General features: G+C 35.2%; 1 protein-coding gene across 1 annotated transcript; it reads left to right on the top strand.

The window, feature by feature from the left end:
- The first annotated feature begins 10,962 nt into the window (after positions 1-10,962).
- LOC110442818 (cell adhesion molecule 2-like) lies at positions 10,963-15,972 on the top strand. Its single transcript, XM_021486627.1, has 6 exons — positions 10,963-11,054; positions 12,037-12,155; positions 12,489-12,669; positions 13,224-13,397; positions 14,048-14,176; positions 14,797-15,972. Exons 1-6 carry the CDS (start codon positions 11,015-11,017, stop codon positions 14,874-14,876), a joined length of 723 nt encoding a protein of 240 aa, XP_021342302.1. The 5' UTR covers positions 10,963-11,014; the 3' UTR covers positions 14,877-15,972.
- The last annotated feature ends 1,275 nt before the right edge of the window (positions 15,973-17,247 follow it).

Below are 17,247 nucleotides of genomic sequence, written 5' to 3'. Positions count from 1 at the left end.
GGGGGGGGGGGAAAGAGGGGTCAATTTGGATATATTGCTTTAAGCAACTTCTTCTCTGGAACTAAGAGATAGATATCAACCATATTTGAATGGAAGCATCCCTAGTTGGTGGAAATTCAAAATTGTACAAATGGTTAGGCTGACCCCCCAGGGGGCTGAGGGGCAGGGCCAAAAGGGGGCAATTTGGCTATATTGCTACAAACGACTTCTTCTGTAGAACTGTGCACTGGATATCAATCATATTTGATCAAAAGCATTCTTGTGAGGCAGGGATTCAAAATTGTACAAATGGTGGGGCTGAGGGGTGGGGGCCAAAAAGGGTATTTGGCTAAATTGCTTTAAGCGACTTCTTCTCTGGAACTAAGGAGTGGATATCAACCAAATTTGACTGGAAGCATCCCTAGGTGGTGGTGATTCAAAATTGTACAAATGGTGGGGCTGACCCCCAGGGAGCTGAGGACGGGGCCAAAAGTGGGCAATTTGGCTATATTGCTAAAAACAACCTTTTCTGTAGAACTATTCCATGGATATTGATCATATTTGGTCGGAAGCATTCATGGGAGGCAGGGATTCCAAATTGTACAAATGGTGCTGCGGACCTCCCGGGCTAAGTGTTGGGGCCAAAAAAAAGTGTATTACTTTGAAATTGTTGTGATCCCCACCATATAACCATGGTATACAATTGCTGAGTATAAAGAGAAGAATGCACATTTGCTTCCAGGATGGCTCTAGGGTCTGGCCCCACCCTTGGAGACATAGTCCCTGGGCCATAACTTTAAAACTGTTGAGATCCCCACCCCAAAACTATATATACAAATGCTGGGCATAAAGAGACGAATGCAGTCATGATATCAGAATAGACCATGGGGTCTGGCCACAACCCTAGGGATCTAGTTTCTGAGTCAAAGCTTGGAAACAGTTGAGAGGCCCACCCTATAACCCTATATACAATTGCTGAGTATAAAGAGATGATTGCACATATGCTTCCAGGATGGCCTTGGGGACTGTCCCACCCTTGGAGACTTAACCCTTGGAGACTTAACCCCTAGGTCATAACTTTGAAATGGTTAAGATCCCCACCCCAAAACTATATATACAATTTTTGGGCATAAAGAGACGAATGCAGTCACAATTTTAGAATTGATCCTGTGGTCTGGCCACAACCCTAGGGACCTAGTTTCTGAGTCAAAGCTTGGAAACAGTTGAGATCCCCACCTAATAACCATACATGAAATTGCTGGGCATGAAAAATCTAACACTGATATGCTACAAGGATTGGCCTTTGGTTCTGGCATATTCCCTTGATTTCATTTGGAGAATATTTTGCCATGATTGCTTAGGTATCCAGGTGAGCGATACAGGCCCTCTGGGCCTCTTGTTCAATTTGGCAGTCCCTGTTCTTATCTAACAATTACTGCACCTTAATCCTATTCATTGTAGGTGGGTGTTGATGCAGGGGGAATTAGTCAGCTACTGGACCAACAGTTACTGGTGTATATTACTTACTGTTCATCGAGGTCTAGACACCATTTATACTTTAAGATTGTTATGATATGAGATTCATGCAGGTGAAATAAGTTATTTGACAAAAGTTCTAGTTAGTGACCCTTACCGGTGATCCTCCTACCTAGTCCATCCATCCATTCATCCATGTTTCATTTTTTCTCACAATAGTTTGCTAAGATACCATCTAATTTTGTTGAAGTTTAATGTAAAATTTAATGTAAGCATGTAAATTTTATGTACAATGTTGAAGGCCAAGTACAAATTTGACTGGAATCAGTTGAATTTTTATTCCATACAAAGATAATAGCTTAGTTTTCATTTTAATGAAATCCACCTGCGTCTCATCTCAATTTCATTTGGCCCATAGGATGACAATAGGAGAGATTCCATAGGAAGGGAGGCAACTCATATATAGTGATAGATAGGTTTTATAGAAATCTCAGTATAGGGTTGCATTCACGTATCCCCGTTGAAACGCTTGATGTGGTGCAGAAATATTCCATGATAAACAAACGCATTCCATGATAAACAAACGCACTTGGGCAGAGAATAAATAACAATATATCAAGAATAATATGTCATTCTTTCATGCGCCTACAAAATTCTATAATGTGTCTTAAAATCTACATGTAAATTTACCTTGTTATATAAAGAAATAACGAAAACTGGCAATAGTCAGCATTTTAGTTTCGGTCAGTCGCGCCTGGTCCCCGCAATCCACACGTGCCGAATATTCCAGAGGTCAGCCTCGGTCCAGAACTGCGTCTGTCGTTATCTTCCATGTTCAACTGGTTGAACCAGATACGTGAAAGGAGCTTAGATCATCAAATAATTATGTAAAAACTTTCATTGGAATAACGACAATGAAACTCAAATAAAGAAAGACAGGGTTTTTTTTTTTTAAATAAAGTAAAGTTTATTAAATAATTAGTTTGAAACTTTCATTTGAACTGTGATATTCAGATATCAATCTAACATTGTGTAATATATTATACATCTTGGGCCGCTTTCAATATCGCCATCCAAACGGTTGAACTGGTTGGACCAGAGTTGTTTGTTTATGATCTAAGGTCGAACCCATGCAGTAATATGATGCTGCTTTCAGGCGAGCCTTGACATGGCCTTGCAAGGCCTGTATAAACATTTACGATTTCAACAAATTTATTGGACAAAAAAATAGAACAAAAGGATTAGACAACAGGCTTAGCCTATATAAGTCTTCTCCTAACCGGTATAGATGGACAAAAAAACATTCATTTTATACATAGCACAACAAGACACACTCATATACACTTACAAACATATAGGCTAGAACATTCAACCAAGTTATAATTATAAGAAAGAAAGAAAAAAATTGATGACATTTGATAACTAATAAAATACTTTCTTAGCGTATTATATATATGTTTGTACACTCAGACCACACTCCCACACACGTACACACCCTTTTATAAATACGTATTCGCACACACAAACACACACACCAACACACGCTCACGCACACACTAATATAGATAGCTTAAAAGAAAAGAAAAAGAAATTATAAAAGGCAATGACAACAGCCCTAATTTTCTAATTAAATCTGTTAGTAGCAGCAGAAATGTAATTTTGAACCTTTGAGAGAATGAATTAATTATCATCAGTAGATATATAAGCGTAACTAGATGTAAGTAGATCAACAGATGAATATCCAAAATGATTAGCGATGTCAGTTATGAAATGTCTAGTTTGTATAGAAGAAATAGTGTTCAGCCTTTTCACAAGATGCGCCACAAGAGCAAAATGGATCAATTATCAAGTGATCATTGAATTTATCCAAATTTAAATTGCTAGCATTATTACGTAATTTACACAATTACATATTTAGTTTTCTTGGATTACAGGTGATGAAGTCTTCAGAAATGTTCTTTTTAAAAGAATGATAGTCAAAGAAGAAATGACAGAATGATCGAGATTGTTCCATAGGCATGCATGACATCAGGAAAGAAACTACCGTTGTAGATGCAAGTTCTAGATTGAGGAACGTTACAAAATGTATTTGCCCGTAAATGGTGATTTACTTGTATATTGATATAAGGTTCAATGATATCAAATAAATAATCAGGCGTGAGGATTTTATACATTAAGACTAGTTTATGCTTATTCCGCCGATCTTTTAATTTTTCAAAACCTTATGTCATAGTATAATTTATGGTGAGATGTACCACTTCTTAGGCCAGTTTTCATAGCTTCAATTTGAGCAAATTCAAGTAGTTTTTCATCCCAAATGTTACAGTGGTCCCAGACAGAGGAGGCGTATATTTAAAATACGACGAATACAGGAGAGATATAGTAATTCTGAAGATTTCCTATCAGTTTTATGTTTTAGCATACGCAGAATATTTAATATTTTACATGATTTATCATAAATATATTAAACATGGTCACCCCAAGAACCATTAGAATTAAATATTACGCCAAGATATTTATGAGAGTTATTTTCATGAATTATCCGATTATCAAAAATAAGTAAGGGATGCTGTCTGTTTTTCCTAGTTACATTTAATGCAATAGTTTTTTGAGGATTAACATTAATTTTCCAGAATTTAGCCCAAATATTAATGGATATCAAGATCGTCGTTAAGTTCTTCAGCTGGAGAAGTTACATCTTTGTCAACAGTTACATAAGGAGAGGTATCAACAGCAAAAAGTTTTACATTGGTGTTAGTTTCATGAGTAATATCATTATTGAATAAAAGAAATAAAAAGGGACCAAGAACAGAACCTTGTGGAACACCAGCAGAAATTGATTTAAAATTAGAAGCATAACCTTCAAAAATAACACGTTGTTTTCTGTCAGATAAATAACTTTCACCATTTAAAGAGATAAACAGAGATACCATATCTTTTAAGTTTATATAGAAGTCCTTTATGCCATACCCTATCGAATGCTTAACTGACTGACTGTAGAATCCCTACCCTGAAATCCAGACATAAACATTTACAGGTCCGTCAGGATTTATATTCGAAAATGTTACATTTCATATATGAACAGGCCCCTGATTTCAATATGAAGAAATCAAAATAGTATTTTGGACAGAGGCTTTTATTATTGGCCATGCTCTGGTAGTTTTTCAACCAAACATAAAGAGTGTTCATAGCAATTTTACACGTTTTAGGGGTTGATATCAACTCATATATCATCATTAGGGTCGATATTCTTACCGAAAGTCATTTTTTTGTGTTATTTTTTCCAATGGTAAAATTAATAACTTGATAACCCCAATTACAAAAGGCACAACTTCGACATTAGCCTAGCAGATATTTAACTTATTGCCAGGAAGCAGTGAATTTTGAGTTTTTGGTATTTATTTCCATGGCAACAGGAAAGATATTAAAAAAAATGGGAATAGCTAAAAGTACAAGTATAACTTGGATTTGGTTTAGTATTGTTTAAAGTCTTATCAACAGCTATGGTTATTTAAAGACGGCCACTCCTGCCATGCGTGTAGTGTATACATGTGTGTGTGTTTTGGGAGGCTGAAATATGTTCGTGTTTGTTTCCTCGTGATAGCGCGGAACTGATGCGGACTTTATAGTACTACCTCACTGAAACATACTATTAGTTAATGTTGATAAAATACATAATATTATCACAGATGTACAATTTGGATTTAGAAAAAACCTTTCCACGATAGATGCTATTTTCGTACTATAATCATTAATTAATAGAACTCTCAAAAAACGAAACAGACTTTACTGCTGTTTTATAGATTATAAAAAAGCTTTTGATTTTGTTAGTCGACAAAAACTTTGGTATAAAATGATTAAGGAAGGTATAGAAGGGAAATTCCTGAAAATAATATGCCAATGTAAAATGTTGTGTTTAATTCAAAGGTGTTACTGAATTTTTCAAATGTGATTGTGGTTTATTCCAAGGGGAAATATTATCTCCCTTGTTGTTTACATTGTTTGTTAATGATTTAGAAATGGATTTTATAAAAAAATAATTGCTTATCACTAGAAATTCAAACCATTAATTTATTTTTACTTATGTATGCAGACGATATGGTCATACTATCGGAAACACCAGAAGACTTGCAGAAAATGTTAGTTTCACTAGCAGATTACTGTAGAAAATGGAGCTTAACTTTAAATGTAGATAAAACAAAAATAGTTATCTTTAGAAATGGAGGTTTAATAAGAGCAAAAGAAAAATGGTTTTATAATAATGATGCGATTGAAGTAGTTGATGAGTTTAATTATCTTGGTCTCACTTTAACTTATTATGGAAAATTTACAAAAACACAAAAAAAACTTGCAGAACGAGGTCGAAAAGCACTATTTGCCATAAATAATGTATGTAAAAAGAATTATTTTAATATAGAATCTCGTCTTGCTATTTTTGACACGTTTGTCAATAGTATTTTAATGTACGGTTCAGAAATTTGGGGATTTCATAAAGCACCCGAAATAGAAAAATTTCATATTGGATTTTTGAAATCATTATTATGATTAAGAAAATCTACAAACACTGCATTCCTTATATTGAATTTGGAAGATCTCATTTAGAGCTGTTAAGAAAAGTTAAAAATTTTAAGTATTGGATTAAATTACAACGCTCTGATAACTGTGTGCTGAAAGCTTGTTATAATGATATGGTTGGAAATAAAGACCCCTGGATCCTTAACTTAAAACATGATCTTTCAAGAGTCGGCCTTGGATACATGTTTGTGACTGATAGTATTTATCATTCTAGTGAAGTATATAAGCAGCGATTATGTGATAGTTTTCAGCAAGATTGTCTAGAGAAAGTTCTTTCTTCTTCTAAAGGAGTATTATATCAGCATTTAGTGGAAAGTATTAAATTGCAACCATATCTACATAAGGCAATTACTTTTAATTATTTAAAACATATTTCTAAGATACGTTTATGTGCGCATGACCTGTCTATTGAACGTGGCCGTTACAGAGATATACCTAGAGAAGAAAGAAAATGCATTTTATGTAATGAAAATGATATAGAAGATGAATTTCATTTTATAATTAAATGTAATCGCTATTCAGACCTCCGGTCTAAATACATAAAAAAAAAATCACTTCAAAAGGCCTAGTATGTATACATTTGTTCAATTACTCAAAATCGAAAACACAAAAGAACTTAATAATTTAGGAAAGTATTTAAACGTAGAGCAGATTTATTAACAGGTCATCATCAGTTTATTGTATACAAATTATGTAATATACTATTATATTGATAAATCTGGTATGGGTGAATGAGGGTGAAGAATGGTTCTGGCGTGTGTATGATGAATGACGAATGATCGCTGCTGCTGTTGCTGATATGGTGATGATGATGATGATGTAATGATGTGATGATGATGATGATGATGATGATGATGATGATGATGATGTAATGATGTGATGATGATGTAATGATGTGATGATGATGATGATGATGATGATGATGTAATGATGTGATGATGATGATGATGATGATGATGATGATGATGATGATGATGATGATGATGATGTAATGATGTGATGATGATGATGATGATGATGATGATGATGATGATGATGATGATGATGATGATGTAATGATGTGATGATGATGATGATGATGATGATGATGATGATGATGATGATGATGATGATGATGTAATGATGTGATGATGATGATGATTATGTAATGATGTGATGATGATGATGATGATGTAATGATGTGATGATGATGATGATGATGTAATGAGGAGGAGGAGGAGGAGGAGGAGGAGGAGGAGGAGGAGGAAGATGAGGTTAATGAAGATGATGAGGATGATGTATGCGCGTCAGTGTGAGTGTTCTTGATGATGAGGATGATGTGGGCGAGTCATTGTGGGTGTGTCCTTGTGAGTGTCTTTGTCTTATCTGTAATTGCCATAAGTTGTAAAACTTCAGCAAATAAAGAACTTGAACTTGAACTTGAACTACTGCCCAGCAGGACATCCCACCCGATCACATTATACTTACAACGGGCGAACCAGTCGTCTCACTCCTAAATTATCGAGCGTTAAGCAGGAGTAGAAACAACCAATTTTACAGACTTTGGTATGTCTCGGCCAAGGGACAGATCCCAAAGCCTTCCTCACTCAACTAAAGGCCAAACGTGAGGCCCTGTCAAGGGAGATATTAGAAAGAAGAAAGTTGCTTAGAAAGAAGAGAAAAGATAAGATCCCAAAATTAGTCGCCTCTTACGACCATGCAATGGGGGCAGCAGGTACAATTCTTACGCCCTACCTGCAGGAACAGTACAACTTGGACACTAGCTATTTGTGTTCTAAGCTTGTAGAGATAGGTGGGGGTTTTCATGTTATTTCCCAGAAAAAGCATGGAAATCATAATTACATAATCACTGCAAGTTCCTCTATAAGCATTTCCAGAAGAAATTGCGTTCATATGGCTATGGACGCAATTTAATCAGCTTCATTTTGAAGTTAGAAGCAGACCTTTTGATGACGTAAGACTGTTCCAGGAATCTCATTTCTACTGACGACAGAGACACTAAGATTCTTTCATGCCTATATATGTAGATCAATGATAACTATACGATATAGAATATGACTAAATGAATTGAACAGCATTTTTCAATACAGGAAACCATGAATTTCGTTCTTCGGGGTAACTGTTTCCATGGTAACTTGAAATTGAAAATAATGATTCTCTATTAGGAAACGGCACAGCTAAGGCGCAAGCCTGGAGTGTACAAAGTTTCTTACATAAATGTAAAACCGGCACAAGCGTTTCGCGAGGGATAACATTGTAAAGTTTTCTTTTAAATATATGGGTTGTAGCAACAATAACTTCTTAAATTTTTTCTTCAAAAAAACATGTCAAATATTGATATTTGTCAAGGAGAAAATAATACGTAATAAACCTTGATATGGAAGAGATGCCATTGTCCTAAAGTAATGAACAGTCGACTACGTACTACTATATCTGGCAGAGGAATCCTTAAGCCTGTTGTCATATCCGTCTAATATGGCTTATTGAATAAAACACGGTTTAAACTATAGGACTGCTCAAATGTGTGAGTCATGTACTCAACAATGCAGTGTGCGATATATATATATATAGCTATTTAGCCGGAATATTAAATATGTTTACGTCATACGTTTAGTCAGGACTTGTATACCATGATACGGCCAATTATACCAGAAATTGATACGCCCCCTTTATCCTCACGGTAAACACACACATTAACATGTATCGTCATATACATTCTTTTGCACGGGAAAATAAGAGTTCGGAGGTTTCTGCTTAAAAAATTAACACACTTGATCGAACAAAAACAATGGAAAAACTACATACATTCTTTTCAGATGTAGAGCTAGTGTAATAAATTATAAACTGTTCAGAATTCTTCTCCATAGTTCAGCTACATGTGTTTTTAGGCACACGTTTGACAATTACTTTTTCGTTGGTCCAATTTACATGCATACGCGACTTATATTTATAACGGATTTAATGGATACCCATTTATCTGCATTAGAAACACATACTTAAAATATCGTTAACGGAATTTAAATAAGGCCCCGAGAAAGTTCAGACAGGAACTTACCGTTAAAAGGGACACCAGAGCTGTACTGAAAAAGAAAACCTCCAGACCCTTACAAGAATGAAAATTGATTTTTTTTTTCGTTAAAGCTAAGTAGTGAATTCCATAAGGGCTGATGCTAGCGAATGTTATATACGGCTTTAACCATTTTATATCAAGAAGGCCTAGGGTTATACGACTTTATCACACGTGTTATCAAACTATTATCTATATAGTTGTTGGCCATAAATGGTTTCATAAAGATATATATTACTACACATTTATATTTTTATTTTTTTTTCAAATATGGTTGCTTAGAAGCCTATGCGACTATTTTGTTTTACAATGTAGAGAATCCAATGTCGTTTCTCATCACAGTTGAATCCGTTTTTTTCCGTTTTTCAGTTTAAAAATGACAAAAATAACAAAAAATGCTGAACCAATTAACTTAACGCGTATATTAACTGTTAAAATGTTTAGAAGCGTGTATCTTTTATCCTTTGAACCACAAACTCTTTGGCAAATTTGTAATGTTGTAGGTATTGAACAGTCATTTTTATAAGTACAGATATCTCTCATGAAAAGAAATTAGAAGTCGATAACAAGTAACTTCTATCCGTTTTGTATATTTTTGCAAATGAAATACATGTATGTATAGCAATATGGAAGTGAAAACATAAATATCTAAGTCTCTACTTGGTATATAAGTATTCTATATAACTTCAGATACCATTACGTATTAAATAAATTTCCAATGAGACCAATATACAGTGAAGTGTGGTGTTGGATTTACTTTTAATTTAATCAATTTTCCTGACTTCGTTTTTCATCCCATTTAAATAAAAAATAAAAAATCAGAATAACTGTTCAGTTCTTTCATTGATCTTATTTATATAATTATCTTTTGCCGTGTTATTAAAATATCACTCTTTTATCTCCACATGAAAGTAGCTGATGACGTCATGCAAAAAGAAAATCGTTAAATTGTTTCGGCTTATAAGCGTATGGTGTTTAAAAATCAAAGATATGAATAATAATTAGAGCAACATTTTCAATAGAAACAATATATATCATTTTCTTGTTGTGGGTTATCAAAATAGGACGAAGAATAGAGTCAGGAAAACGTAATGAAATAAAAATTCACCCAATGGGAAAATAATGTAACATGAAAGACTTACGAGACGTTGAGCAATGCGCGCGTGCGAATTAGCGTGCGGCATGGTGTTTACACGTGCTTTTGTTCTGTGAAAATATTGAGGACTTCGAAAAATAGTATAAGCCCACTTTGTTTGGTATAATGCAGGGTAATTTTGTTACGGTCTCTAGTAAGTCTTGTCATTTATAGCTGGTTGTGAAGTTTTACAACGTTACAACTTAGCAGCCATAAGGGAAAAGTCGATAATCAGGTACACGCATAATAATAATTAATAATGATAATAAGATATGTTTATAAAAGATAATAACTATCGATTAACACATGTTTTACGTTAGTAACTTAATTTTACGCAGTTGCACGTTTACGCTAATACTGATTGTCCTGCGTACTTGAGGGACACCGTTTCCCGAAGTGGACTACATTCTTTAGGGATGACTATTATTTTTGCATTGACGACACAGTTTTGTATATTTCACAAATATCTGTAACTATATATATAATTACAATATGTGCCGTCTAATACGTAAAATGTCACTATATACATGTCGTTTAATTGGCCGGCCTGTGACTAGGAAGCTAATCAGTAATACACGAGGCAAATCTATATAACCCAAATACCGCTAATTTACTCAATCCGTCTTGATCCAATTTTGACCGTCCGCCTCGGTGATGTACCCTGCGTGGTCAAGCAACGTATTCCACAAACAAACGAGCTGTATAAAACTCCGTCCCCTCACGAGCTGTCCTCACATATAGCGTGGACTAGCCTTGTACCTACACATCCCACCATCAGCATCATGATCGGAATCGTAGCTTTCTTCGCCGTTCTTATTGGAGGTAAGTCCTCACTGGTCCTAATTTTAAAAAATGAGTTTTATTATCATAGATAGAATTATTAATGTATATTTATAAGTAAATAGGTTTTATTTTTTTGATGGTTTTAATTATCATAGAAAGACATATAATTGGATTTTATATAGATATATTACCGGTAATCATAGATAGAGGTTATTGATGTTTTTCTCTTTTTTTAAGAATGGTTTTCTACTAGTATTTTGACAAGGATATACATTTACCAGAGCTTATACAATAAGAGATATGTTTCTGCTAGTAATCAGCTTGTTATGGTTAAGTGATAGCTTTTTTTTTTGCCAATTTTGATAATGTTATATACATGTACATTAAGAATTTCTTGACAGTATAGTCCGGGCGGAAATAATTGAGCGGACACAAACATGCCTAATTTTCAATAAAAAATAATCAGTCATATGAAATTTAACCTTAAGTCACGAAGACAAGTAGGACACACACCATTCATATTTAAGTGGTGTTTAATTAAATAAGATATCTAATTAAAAATGTTACGTTAATATGCGTTCATTGAAAATTACTTGGAATATAAAACAAGTTGTAAGTCGTTAAAATAATCAAATAAATTGTGCACAAGCTTCATTATTTTTACATATATGTACATTTGCATATTTTTACATATTAAAATCAAATATAACGGGGAGTTGATACCTCTCGATATAATGATTGTGCGAAACATACCTCCTCGTGTTGCGGTTATGATGTTCCGGGTGGGACCGACTTTATGACCTAACAGTAGTTTGATAGTGTTATAATAATTATAAAGCGCTGTTTTCTGCTACAATGTGTCAGTGTTACACATTAAAGGTTGTTTTCGGCCAAAAGTTTGATAGTGTTGTTTTAAATAGCTGGTTTCTACCAGTAGGTTGAGTGTTATACATTACGAGCTGTTTTCTATCGGTAGTTTGATAGTACCTATTTACAGCAAGTCTTTGCGTTTTCCCCCCAGCTTGCCAAGGCGCCACCTTTGACATTGCGCCTTACAACACGTCTGTGGAGATCGGAGGAACCGCCACTATAGCTTGTATCGTCAGCAACCTCGGATCCGACAGTGTGACGTGGAAAAAGGCTAGTACCTTATATGGTCATATCACAATTTTTAATGAAAACATTTGTGTTTTGCGGTCTTGCGTTATTAACCGGATATATTGAACGAATTTTCCCCCCAATTAGTAACCATAAACGAGTATGAAGCGATTAAATTAAGGTTTATTCGAATATTTTTGATGGAATATATAATTCAATTTATTTATCCAATATATATATATATCTGTCTGTATATATAACAACCACATGTCTATAACTACTTTCCGTCTATTTTAGGTGTCTGGTTGATATTCCTATCATTGTTACTATTTATTGGTGACTGAATGATAATCCTCTTGTTGCTACTATTTTTAGGTGGTATCTGGTTCATCAACAACTACCATTTCCCTGAACACCCAGATTCTGGCCAGTGCTACCAAGTACTCTATCGTCGGCACATATAACTTGACAATATCCAACGTGGTCACAGATGACGTTGCACTGTACCAGTGTACTGTTGGCTCCGTCACAAACGAGGCCTACCTCAACACTGTCAGTAAGTAGCTATATAGACCCTCATTCCACATTTCCAATGAGGGAGAAAGTGTGTGAAACGCGACTGAAACTGCTTTGCTCAATTTATCTTTCCCTTTTTATGTATCAAAATAACTCCAAAATTCAGACACACCAAGGCCTGTTATAATCATTACACACACCCTGCGGTAACTAGGAGATCATTTGACCACAGGATGTAGATTTTGAGTTTGTGTGAGTTTGGACTTGAATGAGGGAGTTTCGAGGGAGATTGGTAAATTTTGGTAAAAATGAGGGAGTCCTCTTTTAGGAGGGAGTGTTGACAGCTAGGGTAGTTTTCTTTAACACTCTTACCGATCCAGACCCTGTAACTGTCACTATTGTTTACAGAGATCTTGCCCTGGGCTCACTTGTATAAAACATCTCAACTCTTGAGATTTCCTGAAGTCTAAGATTTCCCATAGACAATACATTGCTTCGAGATTTTCCTTAACTTTCAGATGTTTTATACAAGTGGGCCCTGATACTTAATAGCTCCAGTAACTCTAGATAACGTGTTCATGTTTTGTGTTACAGTTCTGCCCACAAACGTGTCCGTCTATTGGGAGAGTGCCCCACGAGCTGGATCCTCTGTAAACCTTACATGCAAAGCCACATATGGAAACCCACCTCCCTTCCTTCGCTGGTACAAGAATGACGTGGACTTCACCCAAGATGCTTATTACTACACTGAAAACACACTCTCAAGTGGTAAGTCCATTTATCACAATAGTTGTATCCCAAACGGCTTTGTATAACTGAGCACTAATTTGTTACCCGAGTTACCGAAATGTAATTATATAGCGTGTATGTTAATATATGATATCATGTGTTCATGATTTGGTGTTAATGTAAACATTTTTTCATCTCATATCACACAATTACCTGAAGAATGAAGAGTGCAGCTGAAAATTAACAAACCTTGTGAAATGATCTAGTATAAACTGTGTGTGTGCAGGTGTCGTACACATTGAGGGGGCATCGTATTTAGTTTGGAAGCAAATCGTCATTGCTACAAATCAAATGTGTCTTATGAATAAGATATCTGAGCTTATACTACCCTAATAAGTACATCTTAGGTTTCTGTTAGGATAATCTCCCTTTAACTTTTTTCAATTTGTCTAATAATTTAGATGGCAATGTTCCTGCAGTGCATGCTTTATTGTGTTCCTGTAATATGTTACCAATTCCTTATTAATCTTAGCACAGAAATCTATAAAACAGGGAAAAAATTTGCATAAATATTGAATATTTTTGTAAGGAACTTTCTAGGATAGTCAGGTTTGAATATTGTCGCCATTCAACTTTAACACGTGTAAGGTTATCTCCCCTTAAAGATGCCATATCGTTGCCTTAACCAGGGTATGGTGATGCTATGAGCACTGTGGCCATCAGCCTGCTGTCGACTGATGAGAACAAGCTGTACCGATGTGAGGTTCACTATGAAGGCTGGTACCGGGCCATGGAGTACACACTACAAACTCAGCTCAGTAAGTATCTCTCAACAATTACAGTTTTAGCACATAAAAGGAATCCGGATATTCAGCTGTAATGATGAAAATGTGGTCTTTATTAACTTTTTACAGTTTATGATTTAACTGCATTGGCGTTTTGAAAACCCGACCCCTACTTCAGATCTTTTTGTTTGTAATCTACGGCAGGACAGTTTACTGTATTTACCAAGGTGACCGTTTAACACGTGTCAGAATGTTGGAAATGTCAAATCAAAGTCCTAGATTAAGTTAAAACCATGTGCGTATAACATTTAACTGGAGTATTTATGCTTGATTAATACTTGAATACAGTAGTTATGTTACATTTAGTTATTTCATGCTCTAAACATAAGTGGGTGAAGTTCTGCAAACAATAAATTCAGTGTTGTCATAATTAGATCAGTGATGTCACAGGGTCACCTGACCAAATGGAGTTATAATCTCATGATTAACATGCATTGCATTCTCTACAAATTGTATGGTATATGGAGGGAAAATTGAAAATTGAACTGCCAATGGATCTAAAGTAACCACAACTGACTGGTAAGTTCCTTAAACATTGTAACAACCTAATTCTGAACAGTATATCTACATTATCATTAATTCCTTTTCTACAGGTGGAAGCAGTGCTCTACAGAGTTCGGGCATCCTAGCAGCCATGCTGTTAGCCGCCGGTGCTCTCCTAAGGAACATGTAATTCCTACGTAACGAAAGACATTCTCCACTGATGGCTTCTACGAAACAATAGCCTGGCCACATTTGACGAACAGGCACCTGTTCTGATGTGACTGCCATGGTGCAACGCTCCAGATTTCCACTCATGTCCATCAAAATAGTCCCCACCAACTGTGCTTCCAGTGTATAGCATGTAGCCTTTGTGTATATAGTGTAGTTGTTAAGTGTAGGTACAGGTATAAACTCATTCACCCCTTTATATCTAAACTGGACTTGCCCAGTCATTGATTTGGCAAGGTTCAAATGTGACTGTAGGGGTGAATGAGTTACCAGGTAATATAGAAATATAAGTCAAGATTTTTTGATTTTTTTTTAAACAGTAACAATTGTAAGATTGATATGCATGTACATAGTTATATGTTCTCAAGTTTACCAAACTGAGATTATGTTATGAGTGGCACCTAGTCTTATTGATTTGTTTAGGGACTATAGTACCAGATATACCCTGGTATGTAACTGGTTTACCTGTATGTATGTACAAATTACATCTACCGAGGAACCACTAGTTATACCTAGAACAATACATTCCTACAGTTAGATTATACCTCACCAAGGGTACGCAGTGAAAGACTGATACCAAAGCTGATTTAGAATATGGCTGTAAAACTTTTATTTATTGATAACATTAAACATGTATTAAGTTAGATTACTATACAGCCAGAAGAGGCACAGGACTAGACACTGAGATAGAACAGTGATGAGGGATTACAAATGGACATTTTGTGGAAGAGCGTGTCTCACTGTGATTTATCCTCAGCATTTTCGACTTTCGATCTCCTTTGTCCACATATCAAGTGGTTTTGAGGTTGTCGGTGCATTACAATGCCTGTAGCACTCCTCAAAGGGAGATAACCCTGTCTGGAGAGACATCAAGTGACCCATGGACCCATGACTAGATGACCAACAGTGAGAATAAGTGATGAACTGTGATAGAATTTTTAAATGTGTGTGTAAAAAAATTATCTATAATATATCAAATATCCTATTATATGGTAATACAATAATATAAATTTTGTCTTGGATTGAGTTCTGTGTAAATAAAGTATTCTTTTTTTATACATCAGTTTTAGTGTTATACTTGATGAAAACAGTCTATTGTGTGATGCAGTAAGCCATTAAAGACAAAATGTTGGGTTGAGTTTGACTTCAATGCAGTGTTCATGCATCTGTCACAAGATTTGTTATCGTACCATTTACCTCTCATATACATGTTTGATGAGTAAAATTTATAAACATGAGATTCGAGAAGGACCTTGAAGCCTGTTATAATACAAGCTTGATTAGTTCTGTATCATTATAATATTGCATTCTCTATTTTCTTATTTGTTGGATTGACAGTCTTGTCCACAGTAAATGCATCTACAGCTGTATTGGTAACTTTTTATTAAAACTTCTAATAGCTGGGTTTGACAGTGTCCATTCAAATTTAAGTCCTTGTCTAACCTATTTACTAAAACAGCAATGTGATAGCTACTTCAAACTCAAAACGAATTATGCAAAACTAGCAAGCAGAAAGAACTTGTTACACCATCCTATCAGTCTCAAAATGAAACATGGACAACCGCTGATAGAAGGATAGGATCATACACATGGCAGCCATCTTGTTTTTCCTATCAGTCTCAAAATGAAACATGTACAACCACTGGCCAAAGGATATGACCATATCAAACTTAAAGAAGATCAGTCCAAGTATTTCTTTAAAAATATCAACTTAATAACAAACTTGAAATGTCAAAATCCAAGATGGCTGACCAATGGCCATTTTTTTTTTTTGATAAGCCTAAAAATGAAACATGTACAACTGCTGACCAAGGGGTAGGATCATATGGAATTTAAGGAAGATCTGTCAAGTCTTCTTGAGAAATATCATACTTAATAACAAATTTGAATGATTAAAATCCAAGATGTCTGACTATTGGCCATCTTGTTTTTTCGATCAGCCTCAAAATGAAACATGCACTATGATAGACCAAGGGTTATCTTAATATGAAAATCCGAGAGGGATTCGTAAACTTCTTCTCGAGATATAGCAATAACAAACTAGGAATGTCAAAATGCGGGATGGCTGCCTGATGGCCATCTTGAGAAATGACACCACTGCGGCATAATCAGATGGTTTCCTTGATCTGCTGCTTTAACAGATTGCTCTCTCTGTCCAATACTTTGGTATTGGTACTGAAGGTGACGGGGTACGTACCGTACTAGTCATCGAAACGTCACACATAAACACATACTGGTTGTGATACATAACATTTCTACGACCTGGTTCTGTGTCACTAAAATTACTAAATTAAACGGGGTTTTCAACAAGAGACACATGGATTTAATCAAAT

This window comes from Mizuhopecten yessoensis, unplaced genomic scaffold (genome assembly GCF_002113885.1).
Source record: "Mizuhopecten yessoensis strain PY_sf001 unplaced genomic scaffold, ASM211388v2 scaffold716301, whole genome shotgun sequence".
In the NCBI taxonomy this organism is placed as follows: Eukaryota; Metazoa; Mollusca; class Bivalvia; order Pectinida; family Pectinidae; genus Mizuhopecten; species Mizuhopecten yessoensis.
Note: the sequence above shows the minus strand (reverse complement) of the source record. Positions and strands in the feature narration are given on the sequence as shown.

Excerpts from the sequence above, each read along its gene's own strand:
- LOC110442818 (XM_021486627.1), top strand. The coding sequence starts at position 11,015 with ATGATCGGAATCGTAGCTTTCTTCGCCGTTCTTATTGGAG. Across the intron at positions 11,055-12,036 it reads CTTCGCCGTTCTTATTGGAG|CTTGCCAAGGCGCCACCTTT; the intron begins GTAAGTCCTCAC and ends TTTTCCCCCCAG. Across the intron at positions 13,398-14,047 it reads TGAAAACACACTCTCAAGTG|GGTATGGTGATGCTATGAGC; the intron begins GTAAGTCCATTT and ends TGCCTTAACCAG.